Here is a 14957-nt window from a genome sequence, read left to right on the forward strand (position 1 = left end):
TTGGCTCTGGGGTTTAATTTCAGGCTTTTAGAGCTAGACTTAGTGCACGAATGTACTTCTGGGGTCTGCCTTAATTAGCTTTATATTCTAATAATCAAGCAATAAACTCAAGCCTCATTACATTGTCTATAATCAAGGTATAAAATTAACTGATGTTTAAGGCTATTTCTTGCCCTGATAGGGAACAAGACTATATGTGTGGCCTTTATATAATCATAGAGTAATATGCTATCCTGGATCTTGAGGACCCTTATTAATTTTGGTATGTTAGTGGCCTTAGCTTGGAATTGAGGGAACCTGGACTCATACTTCAGAGGATACTACAGGCTTGGAGAGCTGAGATATTTATTTTATTTCTTCCTAAAAGATGCCATCTTCGTTGACAGTGCTCGCAATATGGACAACCAGTATGAGTTGATTCTACAGAAGTAATAAAGAGTCTCTGCTTAACCCAGCTACACTGTCTGTAAATGTTAAAAATTTGTGTAAGACTACTCAAAGAAAGGGCTGAGCCTGTGACAATGGGCAGTGAAACTAAACTCTCAGAGCAACATGAGGCTCAAATTCTGCTCTACTCAGCTGGGCTGCCATCAGTCCCAGTCTCTTAAAAGGTATCTTGAAGTAACCAAATATTTCTGTACCTAATCAAGATGTATTAAAAGATTTAGATTCCAGGAAGACTCTAGTCAAATGGCCTAGAAATAAACCCTGGCCTGATGAATTATGAATTGAATTATATCTCCCCCAGAAGATGTATTGGCATCCTAACTTCCCCAGTGAGGCATAGGATTTTCTCCGGTTTACTAATTTAGTTCATACCAAGTAGGACAGGATCTAAATCTAGTCATATCTAAATTATAAAAAGAGCAGAAAAGACACAAAAAATACACACACATGAGGGAATATGCAAAGGAAAGCTCCCCTAGAAGGCGGGGATGGGGGAGAGGGAAAATCCAATAAAATTATCAGCAAAAACTACAAGTGAGGCGAGCTCTGGTGGCCTAGTGGCAAGAAGCTGCACTGCAATCCTAGAAGTACACGGTTCAAATCCACCAGATGCTCTGCTGGAGAAGGAGGGACAATCTCCTCCTGTACCAGTCAGATCTGATTTGACGGTACACACACACAAAATAATAAAAATAACATTAAAAAAAACTACATATGAGAATGAAGGCTCACAAAAGAAATTAACACAACCAAGATCATGATTTGGGCTTTTAACTTTTGTAAATGTAAGAAATTAAACCGTTGCTCTTTAAAGATACACACTTGTGGTATTTGTTACTGCAGAATTAATAAAGAAACTAGCTGTATAAATTTAAAACACTAATTTAATTCTAAGGCTCCATTTCCCTCAACCCTTAAATGGGATTAATAATAGCATCTATTTGTTGAGAAAGAACTGAATCCATATTTATCATTAAATTCCATATTTGACAAGTATTAAGTACTCCATAAATATTAGGTGTTATTATTAAAAATGGTTCATTTTTTTACATTTCCAAGCAGAGGTAACTATAGTAGTTCAGTAATTGATGTCATAAATCTACACGTTTGCCTTGTCCTTCCAAAAGGGACAGTCTTTCTAGTTCCTGTTGGGTTTGCCATTAAAACGAAGATTTAGACTTTTCAAGAACTTTCTATAGAAATCCGTAAAATCTAGCATAGTCAAGGTCCGTTCTATCTGTTTGACCCCAAAGTTAAGATTCTGAACTAAGAGACACAGTGTTACACTGAAGAAAAAACAAACGTACCTTCTCCCACTCTGAGGGTTGGTGAGGCGGAGGCGGAGGGGGCAGAGCGGCGTGGTGTGGACTGACTGGATGTAGGTCCGCTGGGGTGAAACATGTCGTCCACCCCTGGCTGTGCAGCCTGGGCAGGGCCAGCCATGCCTCCAGCCCCAAACAGGTCACTCAGCAGTTCAGAATTGCTGGGAGGGGCCGCTGGCGGAGAGAAGGCCTTACTCACTGCAGACCCTTCTAGGCCCAGAAGGTCCACGTCCTCAGGAGGTGGGGGAGCAGCTGGCTCCTGCTGTTTTTTGCTGGGCTTCTTGGCTCCATGATGTCTGTCTCCGTTGGCGTTGCCATGTGGACTAGAAAGGGTGAGAAGTTCATCATCTGACTGCTCACTTTCCTGATTCACTAGGGCAGCATGGTCCTCCTCGCTGAATGTCTTCTCTGATTTCTGATCTAAAGAAGGCCAATAGGGCAAGAAATTGTTAGTTACTGAGCCCTAGCATTGACTGATTTTTGTTTGTTTTTGAGTAAAAGAGGATTCATCTTTAAGCAAATAATGTCTTCAGATTTTTGCCATTGGAGGAACTGATAGATTTCAAATTTCACTGAACTTTTTTTTTTTCACTGAACTTTTAAATAACAATCAGTTATGGTGAACACCTGAGAGATGGTAGAGCATAGTGGGGAAGAACAGGAGCTCTGGGCCAGAGGAACTGGGTCTGAATTCCAGCTCCACTATTTATGAGTCTGTGCACTGGATACATTTCTTCACTTATACCTTGATTTCATTCTCAACAAATTAGTGATAGAAATTACTACCTAACTCACTGTGGTACCCAGTTGTGAGAATTACATGAGATGATAATAAGTGTCTAGACAAGCGGTAAACTGTTGTGGTCACCAGGACTTCTGAGTTGATGCTGACCCTACATACTGCTTGGCCCTGAACTATCCTCACAATTACTGTTGTGCATAAGTCCACTGTTGGAGCCACAGAGTCAAGCTATCTTGTTGAGGGTTTGCAATGGTTTTCCCTATTCTTTTTCTTCCATAACATTTTATTTTACAAAGCATGATGTCATTCCCTAGTGACTGGTCCCTCCAGACAACATGCTCCGAGTATGTGAAATGAAATCTCCTCAAACTTGCTGTTAAGAAACATTCTTGCTGCACTTTTAAGACAAGATAATAAAAAACAAAACCTTCCCAGTGGGTCCAACCTGGAGCAACCCTCCACTGGGTTTCCAAGGCTTGAAACCTTTAGGGAAGGAGACTGCACTTGTTTCTCCCAAGGAACGGTTTGAAACACAACATGGAACACACTATATCACCAGAGCGCCTTAAATTGTATATAGCATTTAAACAGACAATAAGGTAGGTGCTTTAAGAGGATGAACTTTCATTGAAGCATTATGTTGTCATCTTTCTAGGAGGTGGTTGATAACATGTCTTTTCTTTACAAAAGCAGGTCATTCTCTCACAGTCCAGAGCAGAAGTGATCTACACATCTAGTAAGTGAGCAGAAAGAGAAGCTTAGCTTAGGAAGGTGCTTCCCCAACCTGCAAGGAAATACAGTCAACATAAAACGGGCAGCAGGAAGGAGGCCTCCTCTGGGGAAGGAAGGTGGAGGCTGGAGAACATCTTTGTAGGCCCTCCATGGAATTTCAGGCTTTTTGTTTTAATGTTGGATAAATCTCATTTCAAATAATAGACAAGCTACTCAGTTCCATAGTCCCAATTTCTAAATGCAAAAGATGATGACCAGGGAAAGGTTATCCTGGCACACACTTATGGCAGAAAAATCTTACCAAAACTGATGTGACAGTATTGATGTCCTCATTTACCTCCCCTGAAATTATTATGTATACTTTTCACTATAGGCCTAAAAATATACTTGATTATAAGGTGTTTCCTTAGATATCACTAGGCATTGAAGTACTATAGAAATTATATATCATATCAAAATAGTGTTGAAAAATAAAGTGTATACCTAAACACATATGGCTCTCAGAGTTTTGAACAAAGAGATTATGTATTTTTGTTGGAAATATGTGATCCAACAAATAGCAAAGAGAAGTACAATTCACGTTAAAGTGGCATTTTGTATCAGTCTAAATATTAAGGTGGCATTTTATATCAGTCTAAATATTAAGCTGGCATATTTTATATCAGTCTAAGAGCTTCTGTGAAGTAAAAAATGAGACAATCTACACCTGTAATTATTACAGTGCCATGTACAAAGTCAAGAGGTGGAAACAACCTAGATGTCCATAAACAGATGGGCAGATAAACCAAACATGTAGTATATTCATACAATGGCATATAATTCAGTCATAAAGAGAAACCAACTGCTGATACATCTTACAACATGGACAGGCCAGGCAAAGATTACACTGAGGGAAGTAAGTCGATCACAGAATGACAAATATATGTCTCATTTATATGTGATATCTAGAATAATCAAAATGCCTAGAAATCAGTGTTTATTAGTAATTACTAAAGGTAAGGGGGGAATGAAGTTATTGTTTAGGAAGCACTGAGAAATTGTTTTTGATGTTGGAAAATTCAGTAACCAATCCTAGCAATGGTTACACATTATGGCTAATGTAACTGTGCATTGAATTGTACATGCAGAAATCCTAAACTGGTGACTGTCATGTTATATATATTGTAACATCAGTAATAATCTGAAAAATTCACTATCTTTTTTGATATGCCATAGGATTCGTATGTATATTTTGACTAAGTGGATGAAATATGTAAAGTGAATACTTACTTCCTCATGAAAAATTGAGGGAAAGAAATCACATAGAGATTACGTGAAGCTTTCCCTCACCTCTTATAGATAACCAGTCCCTTTGTGTAACACAATAATTTCAAGTTTTAATTGCATATGTTCCTTGAGTGTCACAGTCAAATACATTAAGATTTTTAAAAAAAATAATAAAATGGAAAAAAAATAATAAAGTGGGAAGTCACTTGATTTTAAAAAGGATTCAGCAGAACAGTGTGAAATAAGGAGGACACCGGATGGTTTAGAAGTGCTGATTTGCTTAGGCTGCTTTGCAAAAGAAATAGGTAGCTTGAAGGCATACCTTGCCAGCAGAGTGAAGAGAAGAAGCCACTTTGCCCAGCATGCCTGGGGTTGTCTGCAGGCATATCAACTGGCGCCTGTCCTACAAGACAAAGGTTATGCAGCATCAATGAAACACAAGAAAGAAGCCAACATCGAAGTCTCACCCTGAAAAGCAGAAACACCAGGTGACACTTACCTCCTAAGGCCAGGGTGTCCTGATGCTCCTGATGAGAAGAGAAGAGGATGCTGGGATTAACATCTTTCGTGCAGTAATGCTCCCAAGGTGGCGTTAGGTCTACCACTTTGTCGTGGGGCTGCAGTTCTACATCCAGTGTCACCTGAAATAGCTGAGGATATTTTTCTGGTACATCACATGCATCCAACTCAGGTCTAAACAGAGATTTAAAAGAAGAAGACCCGTGAAAAGCAATGGAACCAGCATGAGGCTCAGCACAGGCACTGACGGTGAGATCCATTTTTAGGAAAGACTTGATAACTAAACAAATAAGTATTTTTATTATATTTTTAGCTTCAGTTTCCTCATGAAGAGAAAACCATCTCAAAACATCTAGATGATGCCTACCTTCTGGAAGGCAGAGTGGATACATGTGATCAATATGCACAGATATAGTTATAGCTACTGCTTTTAGTTGATTTTTAGGTGATAATCATTAAAATGGTGTAACAGGTCCAGAGTTGCCACTTCCAAGCCTTTTTTTTTTTTTTTACTTTATTATTTTTGTGTGAGTGTACCATCAAATCAGATCTGACTCGTACTGGAGGAGACTGTCCCTCCTTCCCCGGCAGAGCATCTGGTGGATTCGAACCGTTCGCCACTTCCAAGCCTTTTAATGTCTACCCCTACTCCAATATTGCATCTCCTATGTCACCACTGAGCTCCCAGTGGATCAATGCCTTGTGCAGAAGTACCCTCCAGGACTCTCTGTCACTACTAAACAATGCATTCTCATGGAATATTGGTCATACTATATTGACTGCTATCTCGCATGAAAAGCAGGAGATACACAAACTAATACTTTGTTTCCTCACATGCTATTTTAGACCTTTCTATTTGAGATTCTTTGATCCATTTGAGCTTCAAGGCAAACTCTATTTTAAGGAAAGGTTTTACAATGTAACCAGTTTCAAAGCTGTGATCCACGCTCAGTGTCCCAGCACACAAGATTACATGCAGCTCAGAACTAAGTACTTCTGGGATTTATGGCTACCAGCATTTTACATCAGTACTCACTGAAAAGGACTCTCAGCCAAAGTACTACTTACTTTGTGAACTTCAAAACCGTTGTGTCCAATGGTATGAATCCTGTGTGGAACTGAAGCTGGAATATCTGTGTGTTGGTCACCTAAAGATACATGGGAAATGTACACCACAAATGATCAGCGACGGTGATCTGATTACAAGATTCTGTTTTGGACAGCCATGCACCCTCACCTGTTTCTGCACCTGAACTTTGTTTACTGTGACTATTAAGGGACAGCCTGTTCCGGTACCAGCCCAGCTTCATTATTAGCCCCTGCTCTCCATAAACTCTGCCTTAGAAGCCATTTCCTCACCTGGTAAAGGGCATGCTTTGCATGCTGCCATCCTTTGATTCATGCCATTTCTTCTACGTAGGATAGATAGTCTGTTCCAAACTAGTGAAAGCAACTATCAATTTGGAAAGATCTTATCCTTTCTATATAAACCTTTCTGGGTCATCATAGGCTAAAGAAAACTTTTCTGATCATAGCACTTCACAGCTACTTCTAACAAGGCATTATGGATATTTGTACACATCTGAAATCTCCTGCTCTTTTCATAGTTTCTTCAAGACACAACAGTTTCTTATTTTTGTCCATTTTAAACACTTAGCCAATGGTGGACAGAGCGGATGCTCATAATAAATGTGTAATGAATTCAAAAAAAATTTACTTGTAATATTATTCACAACTGTCAAAAGTAGAAATAACCCTTATGTCCACCAACTGATGAATAGGTAAGTGAAGTGGGGTCTATAGGTTCAGTGAATTATAATGTTACATTAAAACAAAATTAAGTGTCCATGAATGCAATACCATGGATGAATCTTGAAAACATTATGCTAATGGAAAGAAAGCAGTCACAAAATAGCACATATTGCATGATAAGATTTGTATGAAATGTAGAATAGGAAAATCCATAGAACAGAAAGAAGAGTAGTGGCTGCAAAGAGAGGGGGATAAGATGGATGGAAAATGATGGCTAACTGGTGCAGGGTTTCTTTTTTTGAGGTGATAAAAATGTTCTGGAATTAGATAGTGCTGATGGCTGCAGGACACTGTGAATACACTGGAAAATCACTGACTTGCACACTTTAAAAGGGTGCGTTTTCTGTTATGAATTTTATCTCATTAAAATTTGTGGTGACCCCACCCCCTAAATTCAATTAGGTAGGCTCATATAACCAACCAAAATCTATCCCCCTATACTGATCCAGATGGAGTATTAAGAGAAAAAGCATAAATAAATTATTGCTGAAAATTCTGGGACCGTCGCCTCTGGCAGAGTCATCACATCAAATACATCACAACTTCTCTACATCTCAGAGAAGATTAATCTCACTTTCAAAATAAGGGGAAGGGACACAAACAACTATATAGGGTCTTTCTAGTTCTAAGATCACAAGCCACTTAAGCTGACAGTGGTTTGGAGAAAAGACAGAAATACTGCCACCAAGGTCTCGGATGAGCACATCTCCTGATTCCCCCTTTAATCATACCTTAGCCTGTAGTCGGCTCCCAATGGTTGACCTCAAGTGGTACATGGAAACAATCACATCTCCTTGCACAGTGATGTTTAAAGGAATGAAGATTTTTCCATCTTGGACACGATACTCTCTTTAAAGAGAAGGGGGGGGGGAAACTTCTTTATTTAAGGAAGGTCTAATTTGGTACACTCACTCTCTGTGGTTCTGACCAAGGGATAATGTGTTAAGGCCTGAACCCAGGAACCATTTCTTAGACAGTCCAAACTCAGTGCAATCTCATTGAAAAACAGGATGGCCCTGGGGTAATACAATGCCCCCTCTCTTCATCATATCTGGGCCTGCAGATAATTCAACTGTCCATCCCTACACTTAATACCCTCTTGTTTGTCTCAAGTACATCGATCCCTAGAGTAGTTGTCTTTTCTCACTTTTGAGTTGATGGTAGAAACAGATATAGGAGAAACAACAACAAAAAAAATCAATCAAGGACAGAAATGTCTATGTCATTCTCTATGAGGAGGCTGGATAGAAATCCCCAAATTAAAGTTATTCCAAACTAATTTCACACTACCACCTCTCCAAATCCCTTCTCTCCACACACCTTATACCAGCTTAAAAGAGTATCTACTCTTTTAATCTGAATTCTGTATCTAGTTGTTCTGAATCCTCACCAAATCCCATGACAGATGTCTCATATAAACAAGCCCAGGTCCTCTGTCCCCCACTACTGTCTCAGCCTTCATTATAAACTAGGGTAATCCTTCTTGAAACATATACCCTCTTCAAGCTCTTCACATCCTGAACAGTAGCCATGTATCCTTTGGCTTCTGTACATTTGTAGGATTACCACTGACATTGAATTTTTTTTCTATATAAGCAATTTTTACAATATGCACTCCTTTACAGGAAAGCTATGATCCAACTAAGTAAGAACTAGGCAATTCACAAGAAATGAAGACAAATATCTTTACTCACTTCATTCGTTCAAAATCTGTACAGGTTGTATATATTTTGGTTTCTCCAATCAACACATCACAGTAAGGGCGACATCCATTTCTCTGTTTGTTAAAAAAAGGGATTGGACTGACAGTGATGGACTTAATTGTGAGAGGCTTGAAATGAGGGCGGTAGGGTTTGTCCGCTAGTAGGTCACACATATAGCCCAGATACCTGAAATAGAAGGTTTCTATAATAACAGAGTCTATCACACCAGGAAAACCAAATAGCCAATACTTTGTCTAAAGTTTACTCATTCAAATTATTATTTACTCTATTAATATCTTAAATATTAGCTAGCAAAGAGTAATGCAGTCAGTAACTGAGGTAAGCTTTTAGCTGATGACACTGTTTTACTTTCCCACAGAATCGATACTAGGTATTTATCAAATGAAAAAACTTAGGAAATATATATATCTTTATTTTATTAAATATATCAGCCAAAGGCTGGCTCTGAGTACATTTTTAGAATTTTCTCATGAGAAGTACTTTTAGTAAAGAAAATAAAGAAATGTCATTTAAATATGAGAAGAAACTGCTACGAAAGGGATGAAAATAAACCAGTTCTCTAAATGAGGTTTGTCTTTTTTTTTTTTTTTTAGGTTTGTCTTTTTAAATCCTATTTTAGACATCTTTTGAAATTTATTTCCTTGTTTCTATGTAAATATGTACAGCCTGCTACTGCTTGTATTTCTATAAAAGCCTTTATAGTGAAAGAGAAGGCGACTGATCTTAGGGCCTGTGATCTGAGATCATAATCTAGCTCTGCCTGTTAGCTACTTTTAGACCTAGGTAAAGTGACAACCTACCTAAGTCTTTTAATTCCTGTCCTGGTGTCAGACATTATAACATACCAGGCTGTTAACCTTAAGGATAGCAGTCCAAACAGACCAGCTGCTCCGAGAAAGAGAAATGGTCAGTCTCCTCCCATATAGATGTACAGCCTCAGAAATCCCATGGAGGGTCTCCTTAAGTTACAATCAAGTGAACAGTGGCTGGGCTTTCTGTGTGCTTGCTTGTTCTAATTTTAAAATAGCAAATTCTCAAACTTGACTTTATAACAATATGAAAATCAAATATTTTAATTGGATTCCAGTTTTTCCATACTTCTATATGATACCAGGTAACAAAACGTTATAAATGCACCTATGAGCTGAATTTCTAATAGGACATAACACCAAGCAGATGACATCTGGGTCTAACTCTGCATCTAGAGGACTCTACCTCCTGTGGGATGGCGAAAGTCCAATTCCTGGTCGCTTTGCATAGAGCAATCGAACAGCTGGGCCAGGAGCAGAGTAGAGATTACAGAAAATGAACATAGCACCAACCAGAATTGACGATGCCGCCCGTCCATCCTGCAAAGAAAACACACAAACTCGTTACGTGTGGTCTAATCAGCCACTTTCCACTGGGAATGGCTACACTTGGGATAAAGGTAGGGGAAATAGGGAGACTGTAGAAATTCCATTAACACAGTATGTCTTCCGATTCACTCAAAAATTAATTTATTACAAATACTTAAATAAAAATGAAGGCAAGAAAACTTATGCTTAGCGTAAAACTGATTTCTTATTAGCCTAAGATAACCAGTGATAAAAAGGTGATCCTTTAAATATAAACTAATTTACAAAGTAACTTTAGACTTGGATCATCAGAAGTAATAGTTGAGGTTTTTTGGCTTTGGGACTAGATGTAAAAAGTTTCTAGGTTTTGAAATGCTGCTTTTACAATATACCAGTCTTAAGGAGCTACAACACATGGTTCAAATCCACCAGCTGGCTCACAAGAGAAAGATGGACAATCAACTTCCATGCAATTCACTGCCTCTGAAAACCCACTTAAGGGTCAGATATGAGTTAGTTCTGACTCAATGGTACATAACAACAAAGAGAAAGTACATTCCAAGACTTACTAAAAATAAACTTCACAATTAAAACTTCATTCACTATAGAAACACATCCATTAACATTCCTGACAAATGGTTACACATTCTCCTCTAGAGTACTTTCCTTGATAAGGAGATTACTCCTAACTGATGTTGCTCATTTCAGTTTACAAAAGTCTTCCTTATACTGAGTATGGGGAGATGAAATTGGTTCTCCAGTAGCTTACACTCAATTATCTTCTATTTTCCGTATTTCAGAAAAAATATTAAGCTTACTCCTTTCTTCTTGTGACAACTCTTCACATATCTGAAGTTTCTTTCCACTAATAATTCTCTTTTCAAGTTAAAACACCCAAACTCTTCAAGTTTTCTCTCACTTAAGAGTCCACATTAAGAGACCCTTTAGTACCCGTCTTCTGAACCAACTCCAGTTGTAAGCACATGATTAGTCACTATACGTCAGCTCTTCTGATACAAATGTGGCATCAGATGTGAAGTGTAATATACCAGACATCTTCTTACTTAAGTACAGAGGAAGTATCACCTCCTTTGGTCTGGATATTATGCTTTTATTAACATAACCTTGATCCAGACTAGTTCAAAAGCATGCTAATTCAAACCATACACTCATATTAATCTTTCCATCTACTTAAATCCTTAGTTGTTTTTCATCTGAAAGGTGGGTTTCACAGGACAGTTAAGAGTCTTCCAGAGAAAGAGTTAGGAAATGAATTTTAGGAAGTCAGCTTTTTAGAAAAATCATTAGTTACCCTAGGAGTTATTCTAGAATACCCTTAATCCATTCAACTACTTGGAAGGGCCTGCGTGTCCTTCTATCTTTGTTCAAACACAAAACAGGTTTGGTTGTTTTTGTTGTTGCTGGTTTTTCTGTGTGTGATTGTGTGGTTTTTTAACCAGTGTTTTACATCAATTCTATTCACATGTATTTCCATGGCATTATTTTCTCTGTGTACTAGTTGAGGGTCTCTTGCAGGACCCAGTCATAATACTTGTTTCTACAGTTTTTATACTAAGTACTCCTAACACATTCTGGACCTCTTGCAGTGAAGTAGGTAAGGAATAGAACTGCCAATCCAATGGTAGGTGATCTGAACCCATGACCGGCTTCAAGGGAGTAAGATGGGCAATCTCCTCCGGTGTAATTTATAGCTTCTGGAAACCCAGTGGAATGTCACCTATGGATCTGTTCCAACTTGACAGCTTTGACAAGGTTTTTTTTTTTAGTAACATGTTCTGAATATAGTTCATAGGTGATATATATGTGATACTGGAAGTAGGAGTGGCATCCACTTCATAAACAACATGACTCCGGAAACTCTATGAACTTTGATAAATGTTGATAGTTGTAGAGGGGCTTCAAGCCTTTTGTTCATAGGGTCACTATGAATTGTGCTTGACTCGAAGACAATCAACAACAACAATAGTTTGCAGGGAGCTTTGTTGTTAACCCAAAGGTGGCACTTCTCTGGTGGTTCAAATCCACCAACCACTCTGAGGGAAAAAGATGGGCAGCCAAGCTCCTCTTGTATGATTTATAGTCTCTTAAAACACTCGAGAAGGTTAGCTAAAAGTTGCCTTCAATTTGACAGGAATAAGATTTTTTAAAAATACATGTCACAGACTTTTGGCATTATCTGTATTATGTATGTACATATTTAACTTTTCCACTTGGACTAAAAGCTAAAGGCAAGAATAACAATTTCCTTCCTTGATTTTATGCCTTTCAAATCACGTGCCTCCTAAGGGGCTCAGTAAAGGCTTCCTGAACCCAAATGTCACCTGTTTACCATTCTGTATGGGTCCAGCTGTATCTTCTCTTACCAAACCACCACCACCCGCAACAAAAAGGTTACTCACCAAGCAGTGCACAACACAGACATTTTTGGGATTCTGTAGTAGCCAGTTGTACATATTCCGACATACAGCAAAGAGGTTGTGCAAACTGGGTGCCTGCCTAAGGGGCCAACTGCATTCTGAAACCTAAAAGAATACAGCAAAAGGAAATTAATTTCCCCAGCAACTTTCTCTCCTCAAGCAAGTCTTATACCAAACAACATCAGGCACTGAAACCACATGCTGTTAATAAAAGGAGAGTTGCAAACATCTAGACACAATAATATCTGGAGTCTAGGACAGCAAATGTTTAATTAAAAGATTATGTTTCAGTAAAGATATGAAAACACATTTTGAAATGCATTTCAAATTAAACTACACCATTTGAATTCCATATTGGGGTTTTCAAAAATTCTGAACGTTACATAAACTTTCATTTCTATTAACTGTAAAATGTTTTGACCTGCCTACTAGATATTTAATTAAAGGATTATTTTCTAAACCCTGCATTAGCTCTAACTGTATCTCAGCTCTCATGGTAGCATGAAACAAGGAATGGAAAGAGCCAAAGGCAGGTCTGCACAAGGCTCTTATTTCTTTCACATTCAAGGAAAGCCTATGTTTTGTGGGGTTAGGAGTGGGATAGGAATCAATATTCAGTTATTTACTACATATATTACTGAGCACACTGCAGAGTCTTGGCTAAACTTTGGAATGATGCTTGAATCTGATCTATAGAACTACAGAAGACAGACATTAATATATCCCCCATTTGACAGATAAGAAAACTGACTCTCGGATATTCCTATGATCACAGTAACTCAGGTTTTGTGAGCATAAATCCTAAGAGTGACTCTCAGGATTTGGGTTTCTCAAAGCTATTATCATGTCCCAGGAAGGAGGATGACTGTCAATGACATGAGTCTGAAGTCAGGGAGACCAGTCAGGAGGCCACTAAGGAATACAAGAAAGATGAGAGGGACTCAAAAGTTAAAAGTGGTGGAAGCCTGTCCATAAGCTCGAGTACATGAAAGCAGACTGTGTGTGGGGAGGAGAGTACTCAAGAGAGTTAAGAAGAGGAATCAGAAGGACTCTCACATTTCCACCTTGAAGAGCTCAAGGGAAGAAGGTACCATTTATTTAAGTAGGTAATTCAAGAGAAAGAATGCTTTTATATGAATGGCTTCTTCGGAAAGTACTCTAACAACAATGATCAAAGAAACTAAAAAATCCTACTGTTTAAAGTTAATACGGTGTTGGGTTTTTTCCTACATGATTATTGTGGAGTGGTGGCAAAGAATCTTCCAGTATAGACATTTTCTTATACTTCTAGAAATATCAGGTATACTTTAGGAAACATAGCAGTTTAAAATGCTTGGCACAGCCAACAAAGGATCTAGGAGACTCTGTACTGGGCCCCTATTGATTGACATTTCTAACAGTTTCTTCTTCTATTCACATGGTTTCACTCAACAGCAAGAAGCAGTCATCAGAACAGAGCAAGAAAATACTGCACAGTTCAAGATCAGGAAAGGTGTACATCTACATAGGTTTTCAATCTATATGCAGAACAACATCATTCAGGAGACTGGACATTATGAGGAGGAATGTGGTAACAGGATTGGAAGAAGATTCATCAACAACCTGTGATATGCAGATGGCACATCCTTGCTTGCTGAAACTGAGGAGGACCTGAGGTATTTGCTGCAGAAATGTCATGGGCTATAGCCTTCAATATGGCTTGAAGCTCAACATCAAGAAAACAAAGATTCTCCCCACTGGGCCAATTGACAGCATCATGACAGAAAAGAGACTGAGACTGTTAATGGCTTCAGTTTCATTGGCTCCACCATCAACACTCTTGGTACCAGCAGGCAAAAGATCAAAGGACAAATTGCATTGACAGAGTCTGCTGTCAGGGACCTCTCCAAAGTACTGAAGAGCAACAATGTCAGTCTAGAGACCAAGGTACACCTGATCCAAGCCATGGTCTTTGCAATTACGTGGTATGCATCAGAGAGATGGATAATGACTAAGGATGACACAAGAAGAATCAAGGCCTTTGAGTTGTAGTGCTAGAGAAGAGTATTTAACATACCATGAACTGCCAAGAGAACAAACAGGCCTGTTATGGAGAGGGTGAAATCAAGCTGCTCCTTGGAGACAAGGAATTTGAAGCTCCAACTCATATACTTTAGGCATGTGGAAAGGAGGGACCAGTCCCTGGAAAAGGATATCATGCTTGGAAAAGTGGAGGAACAGCATAGGAGAGGAAGGCCCCAGATAAGATGGACTGACACGGTAACTGCGGTGATTGAGGTAAGAGTGTCAGCATGTGAAATTGGCTCAGAACACAACAGGATTCAGAGCTATTGTACATAGAATCACAATGAGTCACAAGTGACTCATCAGCACATAACAACAATAAAAGGAAAGGAAGACAGGGGTAATCTCTTTTGGTTAGCCCTTTTCTAGTAACCAAATAATAATTCAATATATAAGGAAAATGATCTCTGCTCTTTGTAGTGTTGACATATGAAAGAAAATCTGTGCAGGTCTCTCAAGTATTCAAAAAGAGTTCATTTTTAACTATTTTTCTCTACAAGATGATTGCGCAGTTATTTAAGAGTTTTCTAAGATACTTATTTTCCTAGGCCTAC

General features: G+C 38.6%; 1 protein-coding gene across 3 annotated transcripts in view; it reads right to left on the reverse strand.

Annotated features, from left to right (window-relative positions):
- DNAJC6 (DnaJ (Hsp40) homolog, subfamily C, member 6) overlaps nt 1-14957 on the reverse strand; it is a 239428-nt gene that overhangs the window by 24068 nt on the left and 200403 nt on the right. For all 3 annotated transcript variants that reach the window (XM_006879763.1, XM_006879764.1, XM_006879765.1), the window contains exons 5-12: nt 12322-12444; nt 9780-9913; nt 8535-8729; nt 7572-7689; nt 6097-6176; nt 5009-5202; nt 4832-4912; nt 1755-2189 (exon numbers count right to left, since the gene is read on the reverse strand). In XM_006879763.1, coding sequence (XP_006879825.1) covers nt 1755-2189; nt 4832-4912; nt 5009-5202; nt 6097-6176; nt 7572-7689; nt 8535-8729; nt 9780-9913; nt 12322-12444 — 1360 coding nt within the window. The remainder of the gene's footprint in view (nt 1-1754; nt 2190-4831; nt 4913-5008; nt 5203-6096; nt 6177-7571; nt 7690-8534; nt 8730-9779; nt 9914-12321; nt 12445-14957) is intronic.

Source organism: Elephantulus edwardii, unplaced genomic scaffold, assembly GCF_000299155.1.
Source record: "Elephantulus edwardii isolate Elephantulus edwardi_28Jun2011 unplaced genomic scaffold, EleEdw1.0 scaffold00005, whole genome shotgun sequence".
NCBI classification, from domain to species: Eukaryota; Metazoa; Chordata; class Mammalia; order Macroscelidea; family Macroscelididae; genus Elephantulus; species Elephantulus edwardii.